At 37.8% G+C, this 17,530-nt stretch overlaps 1 protein-coding gene and 2 long non-coding RNA genes across 3 annotated transcripts in view; 1 reads left to right on the forward strand and 2 right to left on the reverse strand.

Moving 5' to 3' along the window:
• The first annotated feature begins 2,480 nt into the window (after positions 1–2,480).
• LOC113465482 lies at positions 2,481–6,541 on the forward strand. The gene is made up of 2 exons (XR_003390184.1): positions 2,481–4,810; positions 5,677–6,541. It is a non-coding gene; the product is annotated as an uncharacterized LOC113465482 (long non-coding RNA).
• On the reverse strand, positions 3,921–5,454 carry LOC113465484. Its single transcript, XR_003390186.1, has 2 exons — positions 5,098–5,454; positions 3,921–4,876 (listed from the first exon to the last, which is right to left on the reverse strand). It is a non-coding gene; the product is annotated as an uncharacterized LOC113465484 (long non-coding RNA).
• A 615-nt stretch (positions 6,542–7,156) lies between the features above and the next one.
• Positions 7,157–17,530, reverse strand: part of LOC103524685 — an 82,781-nt gene continuing 72,407 nt past the window's right edge. The window contains exons 18-26 of the mRNA XM_026820023.1: positions 17,198–17,375; positions 16,630–16,740; positions 16,037–16,084; positions 14,412–14,471; positions 13,675–14,022; positions 12,895–13,198; positions 11,473–11,637; positions 7,961–8,125; positions 7,157–7,460 (exon numbers count right to left, since the gene is read on the reverse strand). Of these exons, the coding sequence (XP_026675824.1) occupies positions 7,318–7,460; positions 7,961–8,125; positions 11,473–11,637; positions 12,895–13,198; positions 13,675–14,022; positions 14,412–14,471; positions 16,037–16,084; positions 16,630–16,740; positions 17,198–17,375 (1,522 nt within the window). The 3' untranslated portion in view covers positions 7,157–7,317. The remainder of the gene's footprint in view (positions 7,461–7,960; positions 8,126–11,472; positions 11,638–12,894; positions 13,199–13,674; positions 14,023–14,411; positions 14,472–16,036; positions 16,085–16,629; positions 16,741–17,197; positions 17,376–17,530) is intronic.

Consider the following 17,530-nt stretch of genomic DNA (forward strand, 5'->3'; position numbering starts at 1 on the left):
AGAGCAGCAAGTAAATCACATGTTAGCAATACACACGCAAGTGCTAGCAGAGAGTAAGGATATACAGCGAAACATATTATATCAGATCAAAGATTTGGTCAAGAGCATTTATCCGAATTGTATCTTACACTTGTTTGGATCCCGGGTGAGTAACATGGCTCTTCCTGATAGTGATATGGATATTTACATTGATGTTACTGGACAGAACTATAGTGACAGTACTACGTACGAGAATCAACAACTCTTTGTCAAGAAAATAAGGAAGCTATTCTACAGAAATAGTCATACCTTCTCCTGTATTCTCGGTCTCACAAGAACCAAAGTGCCAATCATTAAGCTTCAACACAAAGTCTCGGCAATCAATATTGATCTTAGTTTCAAGAATGGTATCAGTGTAGAGAATACCAAACTTCTGAGTTATTATCTCTCCATAGACCCTCGGGTCAAGTGGTTAGTGACTGCAGTGAAGTTATGGGCACAATATAATCATTTGTATGGTAGTGACTACTTCACTAGTCACGCACTCACCTGGTTGGTTCTATTCTATCTTATGCAGAAGGGTAATTCATTTCTATAAATCAAAAACCACCCTGTTTTAATATAATATGAAAATATTAAAATGATAACAAAAATTAACATAACTGAATAAAAAATAAAACTAAAAAAGATAACCAAAATGTACACAAAATAATCAAAAAGGAACTTTTTCCAAATAATAATAAATAAAATTAAAAAGAACAAATTAATTGATAACATAAAACGTTTCTAACTCGTAAAAAATCATGGTATTTTAAATTTAAAATGATAATAATAAAAATGAGTCATTAAATTTAAAAACCTTAGAGAAAAGAAGAAATTTTGTATTATTCTACATCGAAAAAAAAGTAACAAAAATATGGTTTGAAAAATTCTGCCTCTTAGAAATTAATTTAAAAGCACAATGGCTAACCATATTTAGATAAGCCATTGTTCTAACTTATCTCATACATATCACAAGTTTCAATACGAATTCCCTAGCACAATGTACAAACTTCTTTCTGTTAAATTAGAAATCCAGACCAAGTTTTCAGCAGAGGGGGAAAAAAAACGCGATTTCTAGTAACCCTCTGGTATCTACCATTCAAAAGAAATGTACATTGTGCTAGTTCCGTCTGCATCAAAGTAATAAAACTAACAATCCCTATCTACCTCTCTCCATTGAAAACTGTATTTACAGCGATAAAAGTCGCGATTTCTAGTAACCCTCTGGTATATACCATTCAAAAGAAATGTACATAGTGCTAGTTCCGTCTGCATCAAAGTAATAAAACTAACAATCCCTATCTACCTCTCTCCATTGAAAACTGTATTTACAGCGATAAAAGTTATTTAGAAAAATATGCAATTAAAAATATTGTGTAAGAAATATATTCAAATCTTAATAGGTACAAAAATAATTTCGTAGCGACCTCTTCTAGATACATTTTTTTTTTCTTTTACTGAATGATAGAGATGAATTCGAAGTTTTCACTGGATCCTTGACTTTATTTCATGTTCAGTGAAAACTAACTCTCGAATGGTTTGTACGATTTTAGTGAAAATTGGAAAAAGTGATCTTCTCAAGGGAAATTTGCTCATTGGATTTTGGACTCGATCGAATTTTAGTAGGAAGGAAGGGGTTCTTTTTCTGAGTGCTTTTACTGAATGATAGAGATGAATTCGAAGTTTTCACTGGATCTTGACTTTATTTCATGTTCAGTGAAAACTAACTCTCGAATGGTTTGTACGATTTTGGTGAAAATTGGCAAAAGTGATCTTCTCAAGGGAAATTTGCTCATTGGATTTTGGACTCGATCGAATTTTAGTAGGAAGGAAGGGGTTCTTTTTCTGAGTGAGTTGTTCACTGAAATATCGCTACTTTGTTACTTCATGATTGTGTATTTTTCTCACTTTCTACCTAAAATATTTGGTAATTCGTAGGGTGAATATTGGAACTCAGTCTTTGGTGTCATGAGTTAAGAAAGTCTGTTACTTAAATTTCTGCAAGCATTTTTTTTTCAAGCTAGGGATGAGCTCTTCATTACTAAGGTGTCTACAAGCTCTCATTATTGCGAGAAAAGGGGTCGCTACTCGAATAAATTAAAATATCATTAGTTTAATGAAAGAATTACAAAATATAAAATTACCATTTCTATAAGAAAATAAAATAAAGTGAAAATTCCGCTTTGACAAAAGAAAATACACATGTGACTGGTAGCTGCTACGGCTCTGAAGGACAAAAAACGAGAAACAAACAAAAAAGGAAAAACCATTGCCACCTATCCTTTCAGGTCGTAGGTCCAATTCCCACCTGGGGCAAAATTTATCCTCAAGATACAAAGTTCGTTCTCGGAACAGCTGGCTTTCTCCATTGTCTCTTTGCGAAAGCAAAGAGACAATGTTTGATAAAATATCAAACCTCTCTTAAAAAAATATCTTATCACTCTTCTTTTATCCTCAAGATACAAAGTTCGTTCTCGGAACAGCTGGCTTTCTCCATTGTCTCTTTGCTTTCGCGACGATAAAATATCAAACCTCTCTTAAAAAAAATATCTTATCACTCTTCTTTGCTATCTGTTATCAGTTGGGCTGCTATTGAAATAGATAATCCCTTCTTGAAAGTTTATTTCTCCCTCTCGACTCACAATTTCATATCACACTTGAAACATGTATTTTCTTTGTTTTCGCCAAGGCATTATTTTTTTGTAATTTGAATTTGTTTTGAGCACATCGAAAGCATACTTAATAATATTAATAATTGAATGAATATTCCTAAAAAACTAACGTTGAGAGAGAAAAAGAAAACAACAATACAGTAAATTGAATACCCCGAAAAAGAAACTTGGATAGATATACCAAAAGAATTAAGACATACACCAAAGTTGGTTTTTCAAATACTGGTAGGTGAGGGACAAATATACAAACAATTTGGATATTTTTTGAGGGCCAATTTAGTAAAAAAGAAAGTAAAACAGTTAAGGTACAATATTTTATGTTGTAGGTAGATGGATACTTAAAACTAGCTACTTTTTTCGCTCTTAGTGAGTTGTAAAAAAGAACTACTCTTTTCAATGAACTACTCAGTCAATGAGTCAGATCCCAATTCCCTATACCAGGGGTTTCCAACTTCCATATGTATGCGGGCCACATGCTACATTCGGAGGTACTTTGCGGGCCACATATGTACATAGGGGAGCACCCCCCCAATTTTTAGAAATTGAGCCTGATCGAATTTTGAGCGCCGCAGGCGAAACTTTTCAAAAAGTATTCTCCTTATTGTAGCTGAACACTAAAGGGGGTCAGTTTCCATGAAGATTGTACAAATCCCAAAAAGCTTCGCGGGGCACAAAAATGGTCTGGCGGGCCACATGTGGCCCGCGGGCCGCTAGTTGGAAACCTCTGCCCTATACCTATGTATAGCAAGTTGATGAGTGAGTTACAAGTTTTAGGTGACTCCAGTACCGTGACAATAACCAAGTATAGACTGGCAGTGAGAGTGAAGAACATTAGTGATAGCCCTATGGCGTCTTTTCATCACTTGTGATGAGCGATCTTTTTCCATTGCTGATAATGAGCGATTTTTTTTTTATCGCTGATAATGAGCCATTTCTTTTTTTAAATCGAATTTTGGAGATATTTTCACTTACGCCCGGGCACACTTTTTGGCTAGTTTAAGCTTTTCTTTTAGAGATTCCACGAAGAATTTCTTACACTAGAGATATGTAAAGAGTGAGTGAGTGAGTTATTATTAAAAACGAACTACTCTTTTTCAATAGACTATTCAGTCAATGAGTCAGATGTAACTTACTCTTCAACTCCCTATCCCTATACGTACACTGTACCTGGTACAATGAGTTAGGATCTACCTCATTGACCGAGTAGTCCACTGAAAAAAGTAGTCATTTTTTTTTAACTCACTCACTCTTTACACACCCCTATTTCACACTTTTTACGGGGAAAAATCTGTGGGGAATTCTTCATGGAATAGGAAAGTGGTTACATAGTGAAAGGTGAAGTTTAGGAGAATTCATTAAAGGACTCTAAGCTAGAGGGGGAAAGTCTATAAAATATTTTGTTCAGTATAAAATCTACTCCACTTACTTATCTATGAGAAGTTATTTCATTTCATGCTTTGTACTTAACCAATAAGAAATATTATTCTTAATTTTTCGTAAATAAACATTTAATTATAAAGAAATAATTATTATTTTTAAATATAAATTGACAAATGTGTTAAGAAAAAGTCCTATTACAGAGGGATTAGTTGAGTTCAAACCCTATTTGAATTAGATTTGCAATCTTTTGCCGCTAATTTCAAGCATTATTTTTTTCTTCCTATAATAGCCAGGTTGGCAAAAATGGCAGAATCTAAGCATAGAGTATGAAATCATGTCCCAGCTAAAGTTTATAAAAAAGTGAAGGGGAGTGTAAGGAACACAGAAAGGTTGTGAGGGGTTTGCTAGAACTAAAATACCAAACTACCAACTGAGACACATTTATTCGCGTAAAAAATGAAACGAAAATAGAAACGTTATTATGTATTAAATATACACACTGGCGTGCTCAGGCCGGAACTTGGCCTGGCGCACTGCCGTGCGCCTAGATCTATTAGTTCTATTACCTTTCTTTACTTTAGATATCTTGAACACACACAAGGAAAAAGAAAATGTATTTTTTGAAGACGGAAATCGTTTTAAATTCATTCAAGGTCAAATAACGTTGAAAATATTATTCAAGGTCAAATATTGTTGAACACCATTCAAGATTTGACCTTGAAATTTCAAATTTCAAGGTCAAATCTTGAATATGTATTGTGTATTCAAGGTGAAATAATGTTGAACATTATTAAAGATTTGACCTTGAAATTTACGATATCAAGGTCAAATCTAGAATAGACATTTTGTATTCAAGGTCAGCTACATATTTAAGAACGTCGTGAATTTAAGGTCAAATTTCGAAAGATAAAACGAGAAGGAACACGAGGTCTGATTGATTCTGGAGGAAGAAATGAGACAGATGAAAAGGAACAAATGCGGATACGTAAGAAGTTGCGATATCAAGGTCAAATCTAGAATAGACATTTTGTATTCAAGGTCAGCTATATATTTAAGAACGTCGTGAATTTAAGGTCAAATTTCGAAAGATACCTAAAACGAGAAGGAACACGAGGTCTGATTGATTCTGGAGGAAGAAATGAGACAGATGAAAAGGAACAAATGCGGATACGTAAGAAGTTAGAATATAGCGCGAAATAGAGGTGACAAAGAGAAGAGAAAAGGGGACAGAAAGCATCAATAACCTCATTAGGAGAATTTACACCATATAGGGAGAAAGAAATAAAAAAACAATACAAACTACATTTGATACCAGGTACTCAAGACTAACCTAACGTAAAGGTCCAATATCAATTTATCCCATGAGAACATTGATATTGGCCTCCTTTACACTTTACGTATTATGTATTATATATACACACTGGCGTGCTCAGGCCGGAACATGGCCTGGCGCACTGCCGTGCGCCTAGATCTATTAGTTCTATTACCTTTCTTTACTTTAGATACCTTGAACACACACAAGGAAAAAGAAAATGTATTTTTTGAAGACGGAAATCATTTTAAATTCATTCAAGGTCAAATAACGTTGAAAATATTATTCAAGGTCAAATCTTGAATATGTATTGTGTATTCAAGGTGAAATAATGTTGAACATTATTAAAGATTTGACCTTGAAATTTGCGATATCAAGGTCAAATCTAGAATAGACATTTTGTATTCAAGGTCAGCTATATATTTAAGAACGTCGTGAATTTAAGGTCAAATTTCGAAAGATAAAACGAGAAGGAACACGAGGTCTGATTGATTCTGGAGGAAGAAATGAGACAGATGAAAAGGAACAAATGCGGATACGTAAGAAGTTAGAATATAGCGCGAAATAGAGGTGACAAAGAGAAGAGAAAAGGGGACAGAAAGCATCAATAACCTCATTAGGAGAATTTACACCATATAGGGAGAAAGAAATAAAAAAACAATACAAACTACATTTGATACCAGGTACTCAAGACTAACCTAACGTAAAGGTCCAATATCAATTTATCCCATGAGAACATTGATATTGGCCTCCTTTACACTTTACAGTTTCAAATCTTTCAATTGGGAAACACACAAAATTTAATAATAAAAAAAGAGCCTTTAAGCAGAAAAATTAGTCTTATAATTATCGTAAGCAAAGAATTAGTCTTACAGAAGTGCACACAAATTTGAAATTACTATTGTAATTTTATTCATTTGCCTCGACAGAGTCAAATGTACGTCGCGTCATACAGTGAAAAAAAATATCAAGCTTGAATCTATGAAGTGTACTTAAAAATCGATAAGGCCTTTAAACTGGACTGACTTTATTGTTCAATTCATCTTTCATTCAACTTTTGCACAGAAGAAATTTGAATTTCTTTATTTATTAAGACAGTGACTAGCTCGAAATAATTAAAAAAAAAAAAAAAAATGAGAGAGGAGAAGGGGGAAAACATAATCTACAATAATAAAACTAATACCTAATAATAATATTAGATCAAATAGAAAAAAAAACACTTTAAAATCCTTTTTCCAATAATCACATCAAAACAAGAACAACAAACGAATAAAACAATCGAGAAAAATATTATCAGTTTTGTAAAAATACATATAAATAAAGAGATAGGTAATGGTTTACATTGAAAATATAAAATTACCTCATATCACGGATACGCTTTGAAAGTCGACCTTCTTCCTATGGATACCATGAATGAAACATCAGCGGAAATAATGAAAGTGAGAAGAGAGAAACCAAAAATCCTCTGCTTCATCACATAAAATGTCAAGATAAATGGAATCTTTGGTTAAACTGCGTCGGGTAAGGAACTTTACAATCCTAAATTCCCAGCAGTAAAAACAAAATACCTTAATTCTACTGTTCACTCTAGAGATAGGCAGGATTATTTGCCTAGTGATTGAAAACTTGCTGAAACCTTGCTTTACAGAAGAAAAACAAGGTAATATATTCCCATTAAAAACTTGCTGAAACCTTGCTTTACAGAAGAAAAACAAGGTAATATATTCCCATTTTTTGTTGGCTTCTAATTGACTTTGTGAAGTTCCATTCATGGTATTTATAGTCATTGTCGACTCATTACAAGTCAAAACAAAATAACAACGCAGAAACCGCCCAATCAGATCACAGGAAGCTCCGCCTAATCAGATCACAGGAAGCTCCACCCAATCAGATCACAGAAAGTGCCAACCAATCACAAGCTCGAAGCCCCGCCTACTCAGACAGTAACTTCTGTAGGAGGGAAGAGTTTTTCTGATCGCTCCCATTACTATCGCTGGAGTTGCGATGAGGAGGGGAAGTAACTCCCATATCACCTGAGGGGAGGGAGGCCCACATCTTGGGACTTTCATTGCCTCCTGTGGGGAGAAAAGAGAAATGAGATTAGCGGAGATGAAGTATATGAGGCCATAGAGTTCAATGGTGACTCTCTTACTTGCCATGCAGCATATTCCTGCCTCGGTGGGGTAATGGTCAAGACGCTCGCTTGGTAATCAGGAGGGCGAGGGTTCAATCCCAGCCGAAATATGGAATTTTATCCTCAACATTAAATAAGAATTTGCCCACAATAATAGTAGTAGCCTACTGCTGGGATAAAGGGACTCTCTGGTCCTATTCGAGTAGTATAAGAATTATTTTTGTAATGGTCAAGAACTCAAGACGCTCGCTTGGTAATCAGGAGGGCAAGGGTTCAATTCCAGCCGAAGTATGGAATTTTATCCTCAACATTATATAAGAATTTGCCCACAATAATAGTAGTAGCCTACTGCTGGGATAAAGGGACTCTCTGGTCCTATTCGAGTAGTATAAGAATTATTTTAACAATAATATCAGTGCCGATTTTATCAATGAATCTCACCTGACGGCATCTCCAGGTAGAGGCCAAGCGCTTCGCAATCCGCGGCTGACACGCTCTGTCCGGGCCCCACTTGTATTTGTTGGGTAGGCCGGGGCCCCTGCTGTCTGGCCCCCACTATGGCCCTGATCTCTTGCCTCACATAATCCGTCACTCCGTTATTCGTACCTGCAGGAGAGAAGAAAGAGAATAAGTAATCGAGATCCATCAGAACATTGTGGTCCGTCCAAAATGGGATTGCTTTTGAGGAGCGGTCATTTAATGTCATTTCAGCAGATGATTTCACATATTTGACTTATAAATGCAGCCTACTCAAAGTAGGTAATATCCGGATTTTCAGATATGTAATCGTAAAATTAAAAAAAAAAAAAAAAAAAAAAAACAAAAACAAAATATGTAAATATAAAATTACCATTTCTATAAGAAAATAAAATAAAGTGAAAATTCCGCTTTGACAAAAGAAAATACACATGTGACTGGTAGCTGCTACGGCTCTGAAGGACAAAAAACGAGAAACAAACAAAAAAGGAAAAACCATTGCCACCTATCCTTTCAGGTCGTAGGTCCAATTCCCACCTGGGGCAAAATTTATCCTCAAGATACAAAGTTCGTTCTCGGAACAGCTGGCTTTCTCCATTGTCTCTTTGCTTTCGCGACGATAAAACATCAAACCTCTCTTAAAAAAAAAATATCTTATCACTCTTCTTTGCTATCTGTTATCAGTTGGGCTGCTATTGAAATAGATAATCCCTTCTTGAAAGTTTATTTCTCCCTCTCGACTCACAATTTCATATCACACTTGAAACATGTATTTTCTTTGTTTTCGCCAAGGCATTATTTTTTTGTAATTTGAATTTGTTTTGAGCACATCGAAAGCATACTTAATAATATTAATAATTGAATGAATATTCCTAAAAAACTAACGTACAGCATAAATTATTTTTAAAAATAATCTAAATTAGGTAATATTTTAAGTTAAAAAGTTAATCTAGATGACTAGAAGAAAAATTTAGCTCGCGACGCACCAGCAAAACAAAATAAAATCACTCGGTAAACTAAAAGAAAGTGAAAAGGAAAGGAAAACTCTATGGTAAGATGGCAAGAAACATACAAATCAAAGAGAGATCAGAGGGTTAGATATGGCAGTGGACGAAATGTTACTTGAAGAGAGTGAGAGAAAGAAAATAGAGAGAGAATATGGTGGTTAAAACAAAAGGAGAGCAAAAAGGGTAGGATTGTTAGTAAGCATTAGATTCTTAGTACAAACATGCATTAAAATAAGTAGGTACGGAGATGACACAATACAACAAAAAACATGCAGGCAAAAGAACTCCCAATTAATGAATGTCAACACAGTAGGTTTATTGAGAACCAAAAACGGGAGAGAATTTTTTGTTGACACTTTGTAGTTAGGTATCTATCGAGGTATTTTAAAAGGTATTAAAAGAAGCATGCATTAGATCATCATTAAAAAAAAAAAAAAAAAAAAAAAAAAAAAAAAAAAAAAAAAAAGAGCTGGGGGGGAGGGGGACCCTGAGATTGTGACTGTTGCTGAGTCAGGTTTAGCTGAATGGGATGGGGAGAGAGAGAGATACAGAGACGAATTATTAGAGAGAATCGGCTTAAAAAAAAAAAAATGGAGGGGGCACCTAAAACAAACAAGCAAACTTGTGGCGCTCCACTGTCACCACCAATACCAATATCAGTCTTACCGATACATAGCCCAAGAATTTGGAAGTGTCATTTATACTTCAGAGATGGAAATTGTGGAGAAACGAGAACCTGGGTTTCTATGTAAGATTTTATTTAGTGCCACAAACTCAATAAAATTCGTCGCGTTGAAAGGTTGAATTTAGGTTAGCTCCCGTGACGTAGTGGTCACTGCGCTCGCCTTGCACGCGGGAGACCCGGGTTCGATTCCCGGCAGGGTCAAGAAATTTGTATCATGCAAATGATTGATTCCGTGACTGGCTGTTGCGGGGCCCACTCAGTCTCGTGAGGAAAATGAGTAGCTATGACATGTAAATGCGCATAGCGACCGGTGCCAGCATGGTAGGTAAACACTGGGTGCTGGATTATAAAAATATTTGGAAAATTCTACAATACTGAAGTGAGCACCAAAGTTGTGATATAATAACACAAAGAAACGGCATTTATTATTAATTTTTTCAAAGCTTGAATCTGAAATTTCAGTTCGTTCGTTCAACTCACATGATAGGAGGGAGGTTTGGGCGTGGCTTCATCACAGATTTGCATGAGACTCTTCTTGATTTGCCTGATAGCTTGCTCCTGGGGAAGGTTGCGCTTGGCGGCGTTACTAGAGGCAGAGATGAACGACAGGATCTCGTCGACAGCATATTGATCTGTGAATAGAATAGAATATACCTCATTTCTACTGCTAGAATGAATAAGGTCGAAGCAATCTAAATAAGGTCTAAGTAAGGAACAGAATAGATGAGATGGAGGGATTGTTTAATAGGGGTTTCACGACTTTCATGTCACTGTGTGATAGAGGGAACTGTAACTACTGAGGTCTTACAGGAAAAGACAGGATAGGAGAAAGTCAGCCGTTCCGGGGGAAAACCTCATCTGTTGAAGACCCGGGCGGGAATCGAATCCGCGACCTACTATTATACGTAAGTTTTAGTTTTAAGACCTAGAATTAAGAAAATAGTAAACGCCGAGAGGTAAAATACAATAAATACCTGCCTCGGTGGTGTAGTGGTCAAGGCGCTCGCCTGGTAAACAGGAGGGCGTGGTGATTTTGTGCGTTACAGTCTGCAATTTAGTTAATAGCTATGATAGGAAAGTGTCCTATAGGTCAGAAATGGAAATGACACAAGTAAAACTGCAACGAACAAAATCAAACTTCATCTTAATACTACAAGTGAAAAGAAAAAAAACACCCAAGTCATTCCGGAGAAAAACCTCCGAAAAAAATCAAAATTGACAAACACATAAAAGAAAACTTGTTAAAAAAAAATAGTGGTAGGGAATCCGCTTAGAACCTAAAAACCCAACAGTAAATATGATCAGTGCACTCCCAAAAAACACATTTAATAAGTAACAAAAATCCCGACTAGAAAGCTAGAAAAACACTGAGGGAAAACATTGACAACAGAAACGGGAGCAGTGAAGCTAGGCAGGAGGGGAAAACGGGATTGGATAATTCGTGTAGAATCTGTATGGATAGAGTGTGGCTGAATAGCAAACGACAGCACATGGGGGAAAAGATGTTATAAAACAGGGTGAAAGAGATAAAAATGTCCGTCTTGGTAATCTAATGAAGTCATACTCTTCATGAGACTTAGGGACCATGTTAACTCTGCCACCCTATTTCTAATAATGAGACATGTTTTAACAACCAATTAGAATGAAAATCAGATTCAAATTTGGGCAATGGCAAGTCGTTTGGTTAATAAAACATGAAGGATAGGACAAGGAATTGGGAGAGCGAGTGATTCGATTCGATTTCGCAGGGCGTCACATGAGCTAGTTTCGCACACATGACTTACCACTGCCGACGTTGGGAGGGGGCCCAGGCACCGACCCTGGGGACATCCCCATTCGCCCCCTGTCTTGATAGACCAGGGGCGAATCGTAACAGTAGGGGGAGGACGACTGATCAGGGGAATACACGTGGTGGGGGCTCATTGCATTGTAATGGCGTATGCTCGCCCCTGTTAGGGTTGGGACATCGACATCGATGTTTTGAAAACATCGATACATCGGAACAAAAACATCGATGTCAACATCGATGGCGTATGCTCGCCCCTGTGGAAAAGTCGAACACATCACATTAGCTTTCTTCCTGCGAGTCGAAAGCTTTAGAAACTTCTAAGTTTACATTTTCTATTTATTTACTTTTTATTATCATTTTCTTGCTTTCTCCTGACATATTCTATTTATATGTACCTATATTTTCATTTCATTCATTTAAAATTTAAATTAAAATCATACCTACACGGGCGGACCCTTTACTAACTTACATTTTATTGCTCTAACTATCTGAACTTTTCTACTTATCTCTCTATGTTGGTAACTGACGAATCAGACGACAATATTTACAGTGGTAACTACAGAATTTTTGAAAATTTCATTTCTTAGCAGGCAATTTAGATAAACTTTGGGAAGAACTTTTTCCTTGTATCCGTATGTACAATTATTCGATCTTTATTCTGGAAGGCATTGAAAATCCAACAACCATTCAGTTGGGTTCAAAAGTACGTATTTGCTAGATCAGAGAGTGTCGAAAACTTAACAAGTCATACCTCTCAAAATGAAATGAAAGAGGCAAAACCCCTGGAAACCCCTCTATAACTTATAACCTCTGGAAACCACTCTTCCGTTCGAGAATGATGAAGTTGTAGCGGATAAGGGAAAAAGTACAAGAGACAAAAAGAAAAGTGCACAACTGTCCTACACTAAGCCCAAGATTAAAAAACTAAACTAGGTATTCAAATAGAAAACACGCGGCATAAATGTAGAAAATCCACCCCCGTTTCTTTGTTAAATCTATGTTTTTCAGAGTTCAAATGATAAGCGAAATTGGACTTTTCTGGATTATTCCTAAGGGCTGCAACATGTTCACCTATCCTCACATTAAAAGATCTAGCTGTCTGACCCACATATACCCCATTACAATCTGCACAACTAAGTTTGTAGATACCACTCCTCAATGTCTTGGGTGTAGGCTTAACTCTATTAAACAATGTTCTTCCTATGTTACGGTTGGAATAGAAGGCTACCTTCTTATCTTCTTTTGATATCAGACGACCCAATTTTTGAGATGTTTTACCAATGTATAATAACTTCCTATATCTAAATTTACTCTCTTTGACAAGTCATAATTTTTTACCAAATGCAACTGCTCCATTCATTTTTTTTTAACCTTCTCTATGTATCCTAGAACACTAAAGCCGCATGCACTATCTTACCTGGCAGATGTGTGGTGGCGGTTGGGGTCTGCGGTCCCGAAGCCCTCTGCCCGCCAAGCCGAAACTGGGCGCCTTGCTGGTAACTAGCGGCCGTGTTGGGGGATACTTCGGGCGGGAAGGGCGAGTGCCTGGCCCCGGGGGACGTCAGACTTCGCACGCCAGGCAGTTGAGAGGGCTGTTGGGAAGGTAGGCGTTGCTGGGCGCCCGGCTGGGACTGGCCAGGACTCTGCTGCTGTTGGGAGAGGTAACCTGAGGTGTTGCCCCCGGCAGTGGTGACGCGGGTGGTGACCGGGAACGAGTTGCCCTGTGGGGGGAGGATAGGGATGACGTTATAGGAGAGGCTGAGTATCTTTAGCCTCGCAGTCTAAGTATTTGGTGACCCACCTCTGTGGCCGAGTGGTCAAGAGCACTGACTCTCAACCCGGAGGTGCTGGGTTCGAATCCCGGCCAGGGTGGAAATTTTCTAACCAGACTTTTCCGTTCATGGATAGGTATGGATGTAAAAGAATGTGCCTTCTACTTAGGCTGTGTAATTTTCCTTTCACTGAACCATTTGCATTAAGCTAATCTGTGCCCGAGTGATCAAGAGCACTGACTCTCAACCTGGAGGTGCTGGGTCCGAATCCCGGCCAGGGCGGAAATTTTCTAACCAGACTTTTCTGTTCATGGATAGGTATGGATGTAAAAGAATGTGCCTTCTACTTAGGCTGTGTAATTTTCCTTTCACTGAACCATTTGCATTAAGCTAAAAATTAGTCATAAAGGCAAGCATTGACTCACCGTGAGCTGAGCGCTCAGCATGGGGTTCTGCTGTTGTTGTATGGACAGTCTCGTCTGGTTGCTGTTGGTAACCTGCGCCTGCTGTTGCTGCGGGGACCAAGTGTTCTGTTGGGAGTAATTAGGCGTCTGTCCCCCAGACTGGGACACGCGTGGGGAGAGTTGGGTCCCCTGGTAGGGTGACCCCGGGGACAGGCGTAGGCCGTTGGAGAAGGAGGGTGGGTACGGGTTTTGCTGGTTGGGTTGAGATCGGGGGGACATTTGACCGGCAGGGTTTGAGTTGGGACCGTTCGGGCCGCTATTGCCTAGCAAGTTGTAGCCGCTGGGCGAGTCAGGTACTGAATTGGAGCGCTGAAAGGGGACAGAATTGGAAGTTTATTAGTTTTGTGCTTTTCTTGAAGAGATACGATAGAGGAGAGTGTGACTACTGAGGTCTCATCGTCCCGAAATCGAAGGCAGAGAGAATATATATATTTAAATAATATTTTACAGAATAGGTAACACAAATACAGAAATGTATTTGTGATTTGCATCAAAAAGAAGAGTCGAGATAATTATGTGAAATCAATGGTCATCCCTAGCAGGTGGGGCAACGTGCTTGTTTGCTATACAGAAGGTTCGGGTTTGATTCTTAAGTCGACAAATTCGATTGTAAATATTTTAACAAGGTAATTTCTGTTGATGTTATTATTATTATTATTATTTAGTTTACTGAGTTGGGGTAAAGAGACAGTTCTTACTTGTAGAGAGACATTAGGTGCTATTGTATTGTTAATGAGAGAGTCTATGTTATGGTATGACTTACTTGTAGAGAGACATTAGGTGCTACGGTATTGTTAATGAGAGAGTCCATGTTATGCTATGACTTACTTGTAGAGAGACATTAGGTGCTACGGTATTGTTAATGAGAGAGTCCATGTTATGCTATGACTTACTTGTAGAGAGACATTAGGTGCTACGGTATTGTTAATGAGAGAGTCCATGTTATGCTATGACTTACTTGTAGAGAGACATTAGGTGCTACGGTATTGTTAATGAGAGAGTCCATGTTATGCTATGACTTACTTGTAGAGAGACATTAGGTGCTACGGTATTGTTAATGAGAGAGTCCATGTTATGCTATGACTTACTTGTAGAGAGACATTAGGTGCTACGGTATTGTTAATGAGAGAGTCCATGTTATGCTATGACTTACTTGTAGAGAGACATTAGGTGCTACGGTATTGTTAATGAGAGAGTCCATGTTATGCTATGACTTACTTGTAGAGAGACATTAGGTGCTACGGTATTGTTAATGAGAGAGTCCATGTTATGCTATGACTTACTTGTAGAGAGACATTAGGTGCTACGGTATTGTTAATGAGAGAGTCCATGTTATGCTATGACTTACTTGTAGAGAGACATTAGGTGCTACGGTATTGTTAATGAGAGAGTCCATGTTATGCTATGACTTACTTGTAGAGAGACATTAGGTGCTACGGTATTGTTAATGAGAGAGTCCATGTTATGCTATGACTTACTTGTAGAGAGACATTAGGTGCTACGGTATTGTTAATGAGAGAGTCCATGTTATGCTATGACTTACTTGTAGAGAGACATTAGGTGCTACGGTATTGTTAATGAGAGAGTCCATGTTATGCTATGACTTACTTGTAGAGAGACATTAGGTGCTACGGTATTGTTAATGAGAGAGTCCATGTTATGCTATGACTTACTTGTAGAGAGACATTAGGTGCTACGGTATTGTTAATGAGAGAGTCCATGTTATGCTATGACTTACTTGTAGAGAGACATTAGGTGCTACGGTATTGTTAATGAGAGAGTCCATGTTATGCTATGACTTACTTGTAGAGAGACATTAGGTGCTACGGTATTGTTAATGAGAGAGTCCATGTTATGCTATGACTTACTTGTAGAGAGACATTAGGTGCTACGGTATTGTTAATGAGAGAGTCCATGTTATGCTATGACTTACTTGTAGAGAGACATTAGGTGCTACGGTATTGTTAATGAGAGAGTCCATGTTATGCTATGACTTACTTGTAGAGAGACATTAGGTGCTACGGTATTGTTAATGAGAGAGTCCATGTTATGCTATGACTTACTTGTAGAGAGACATTAGGTGCTACGGTATTGTTAATGAGAGAGTCCATGTTATGCTATGACTTACTTGTAGAGAGACATTAGGTGCTACGGTATTGTTAATGAGAGAGTCCATGTTATGCTATGACTTACTTGTAGAGAGACATTAGGTGCTACGGTATTGTTAATGAGAGAGTCCATGTTATGCTATGACTTACTTGTAGAGAGACATTAGGTGCTACGGTATTGTTAATGAGAGAGTCCATGTTATGCTATGACTTACTTGTAGAGAGACATTAGGTGCTACGGTATTGTTAATGAGAGAGTCCATGTTATGCTATGACTTACTTGAAAGAATAGAAAAACATTGTTTATCGAGTGGATTGGAACACATCACATGCGTTCAGGCACACTTCATTTGTCAAGGGTTTAAAGAGTCAATTCTGTAGATTACATGAGAGCTGCTTTACATTTTAATTAAAGCACACTCCTTCCAGCGAATTTCTGAGTATCCAAGGAGCGTGTTTTACTAAAACACGTTTAGTTCTAAACTGTTCTGGTCCTAGCTTGTTACGAATTTCTGAACAACAAGTGCTCTTTTGAAGCAATGAGAAAGCTGTTCCTAGTAGAACATAAGCGGAAATCCCTTAATGAAATTGTCCATGACTTTTGAGGCCATTTTCAAACGCTTCTGACTTTTCCCAGGTTTTTCCATGACTATTGGTATTGGTATAAGTAGGGACATCAGCTTTAATAAACGCCCTTTGTCACTGCGACCTGGTTAGATTTTTTGTGACATACTAAACTTTCCAGGACCATACAAAGTAGCTAATGACAACTTACATGACTATTGGACATGTTGAAACTATTGAGAGGATTATGGTCTGCCTGAGCATGGGAAGGGGGTATGACTACTTGCTGCTGCTGTTGCTGCTGCAGTAGCCTTTGTCTTTGCTGCTGAATCATCTTCTGACGCTGCTGAAGCATCTGGAAGGCAAATAAAAGCGACGCAAGGTCAATACAAGGGGAAAATGTTTGCCTGGAGTGTTGACAGTTTTGGGATTTCCCACCCTAATAGAGTTATTGGTATTTTGGAATCCTTATGCTCTCCCGGACATGATGGTATTAACGACATTTGAGAAGAAAAAAATCTAAACAAAGTAATAAAATTATACCCCAGGATAAAAGTTCAATAGTGTATGCCTTCATGGTGGATTTCACCAATGACTGAATCAGAGATTTCACTAATGGGAGAATTTTTAATGATCCCAAAAGGAGTTTTTAATTATCCCAACAAGAATTTTTAAAACTCCTCCTTTTTAGATCCCTAAAAACTCCTTTTCGTATTATTGAGAATTCTCCCATTAGTGAAATCTCTCATTAAGTCATTGGTGAAATCCACGAAGTGAGGTCTACTGTTGACAGAACTACTAATTATAGTTACCTGAGGTGTGAGTGGGGCCTGGTTACTGATTGCATACTGCGGGTTCCGTGTTGAGCAGAGAGCAGAGGAGCATGTTGTTGTTGTTGCTGCTGTTGTTGTTATTGTTGTTGATGGTGGCTTTGTTCTCCTCGTCTTGTTGTTTGGTGTCGTGAGGGTCGCCCGGGTTGTTGAGAAGGTCCTGGTGGGGAGACGAGAGAGGTGATTAGGGATAGAGAGAAATGGTGATACGCTGAGAAACAAGTGAAATCTGATAGGTGGGCAAGTCAAATTTTAAGCTGAGTCCACAGATATAGAAAAGGTGTCGATCGACGAAGTAAATCTATGTTGTTGAGC

Source organism: Diaphorina citri, unplaced genomic scaffold, assembly GCF_000475195.1.
Source record: "Diaphorina citri unplaced genomic scaffold, Diaci psyllid genome assembly version 1.1 scaffold114, whole genome shotgun sequence".
NCBI lineage: Eukaryota > Metazoa > Arthropoda > Insecta > Hemiptera > Psyllidae > Diaphorina > Diaphorina citri.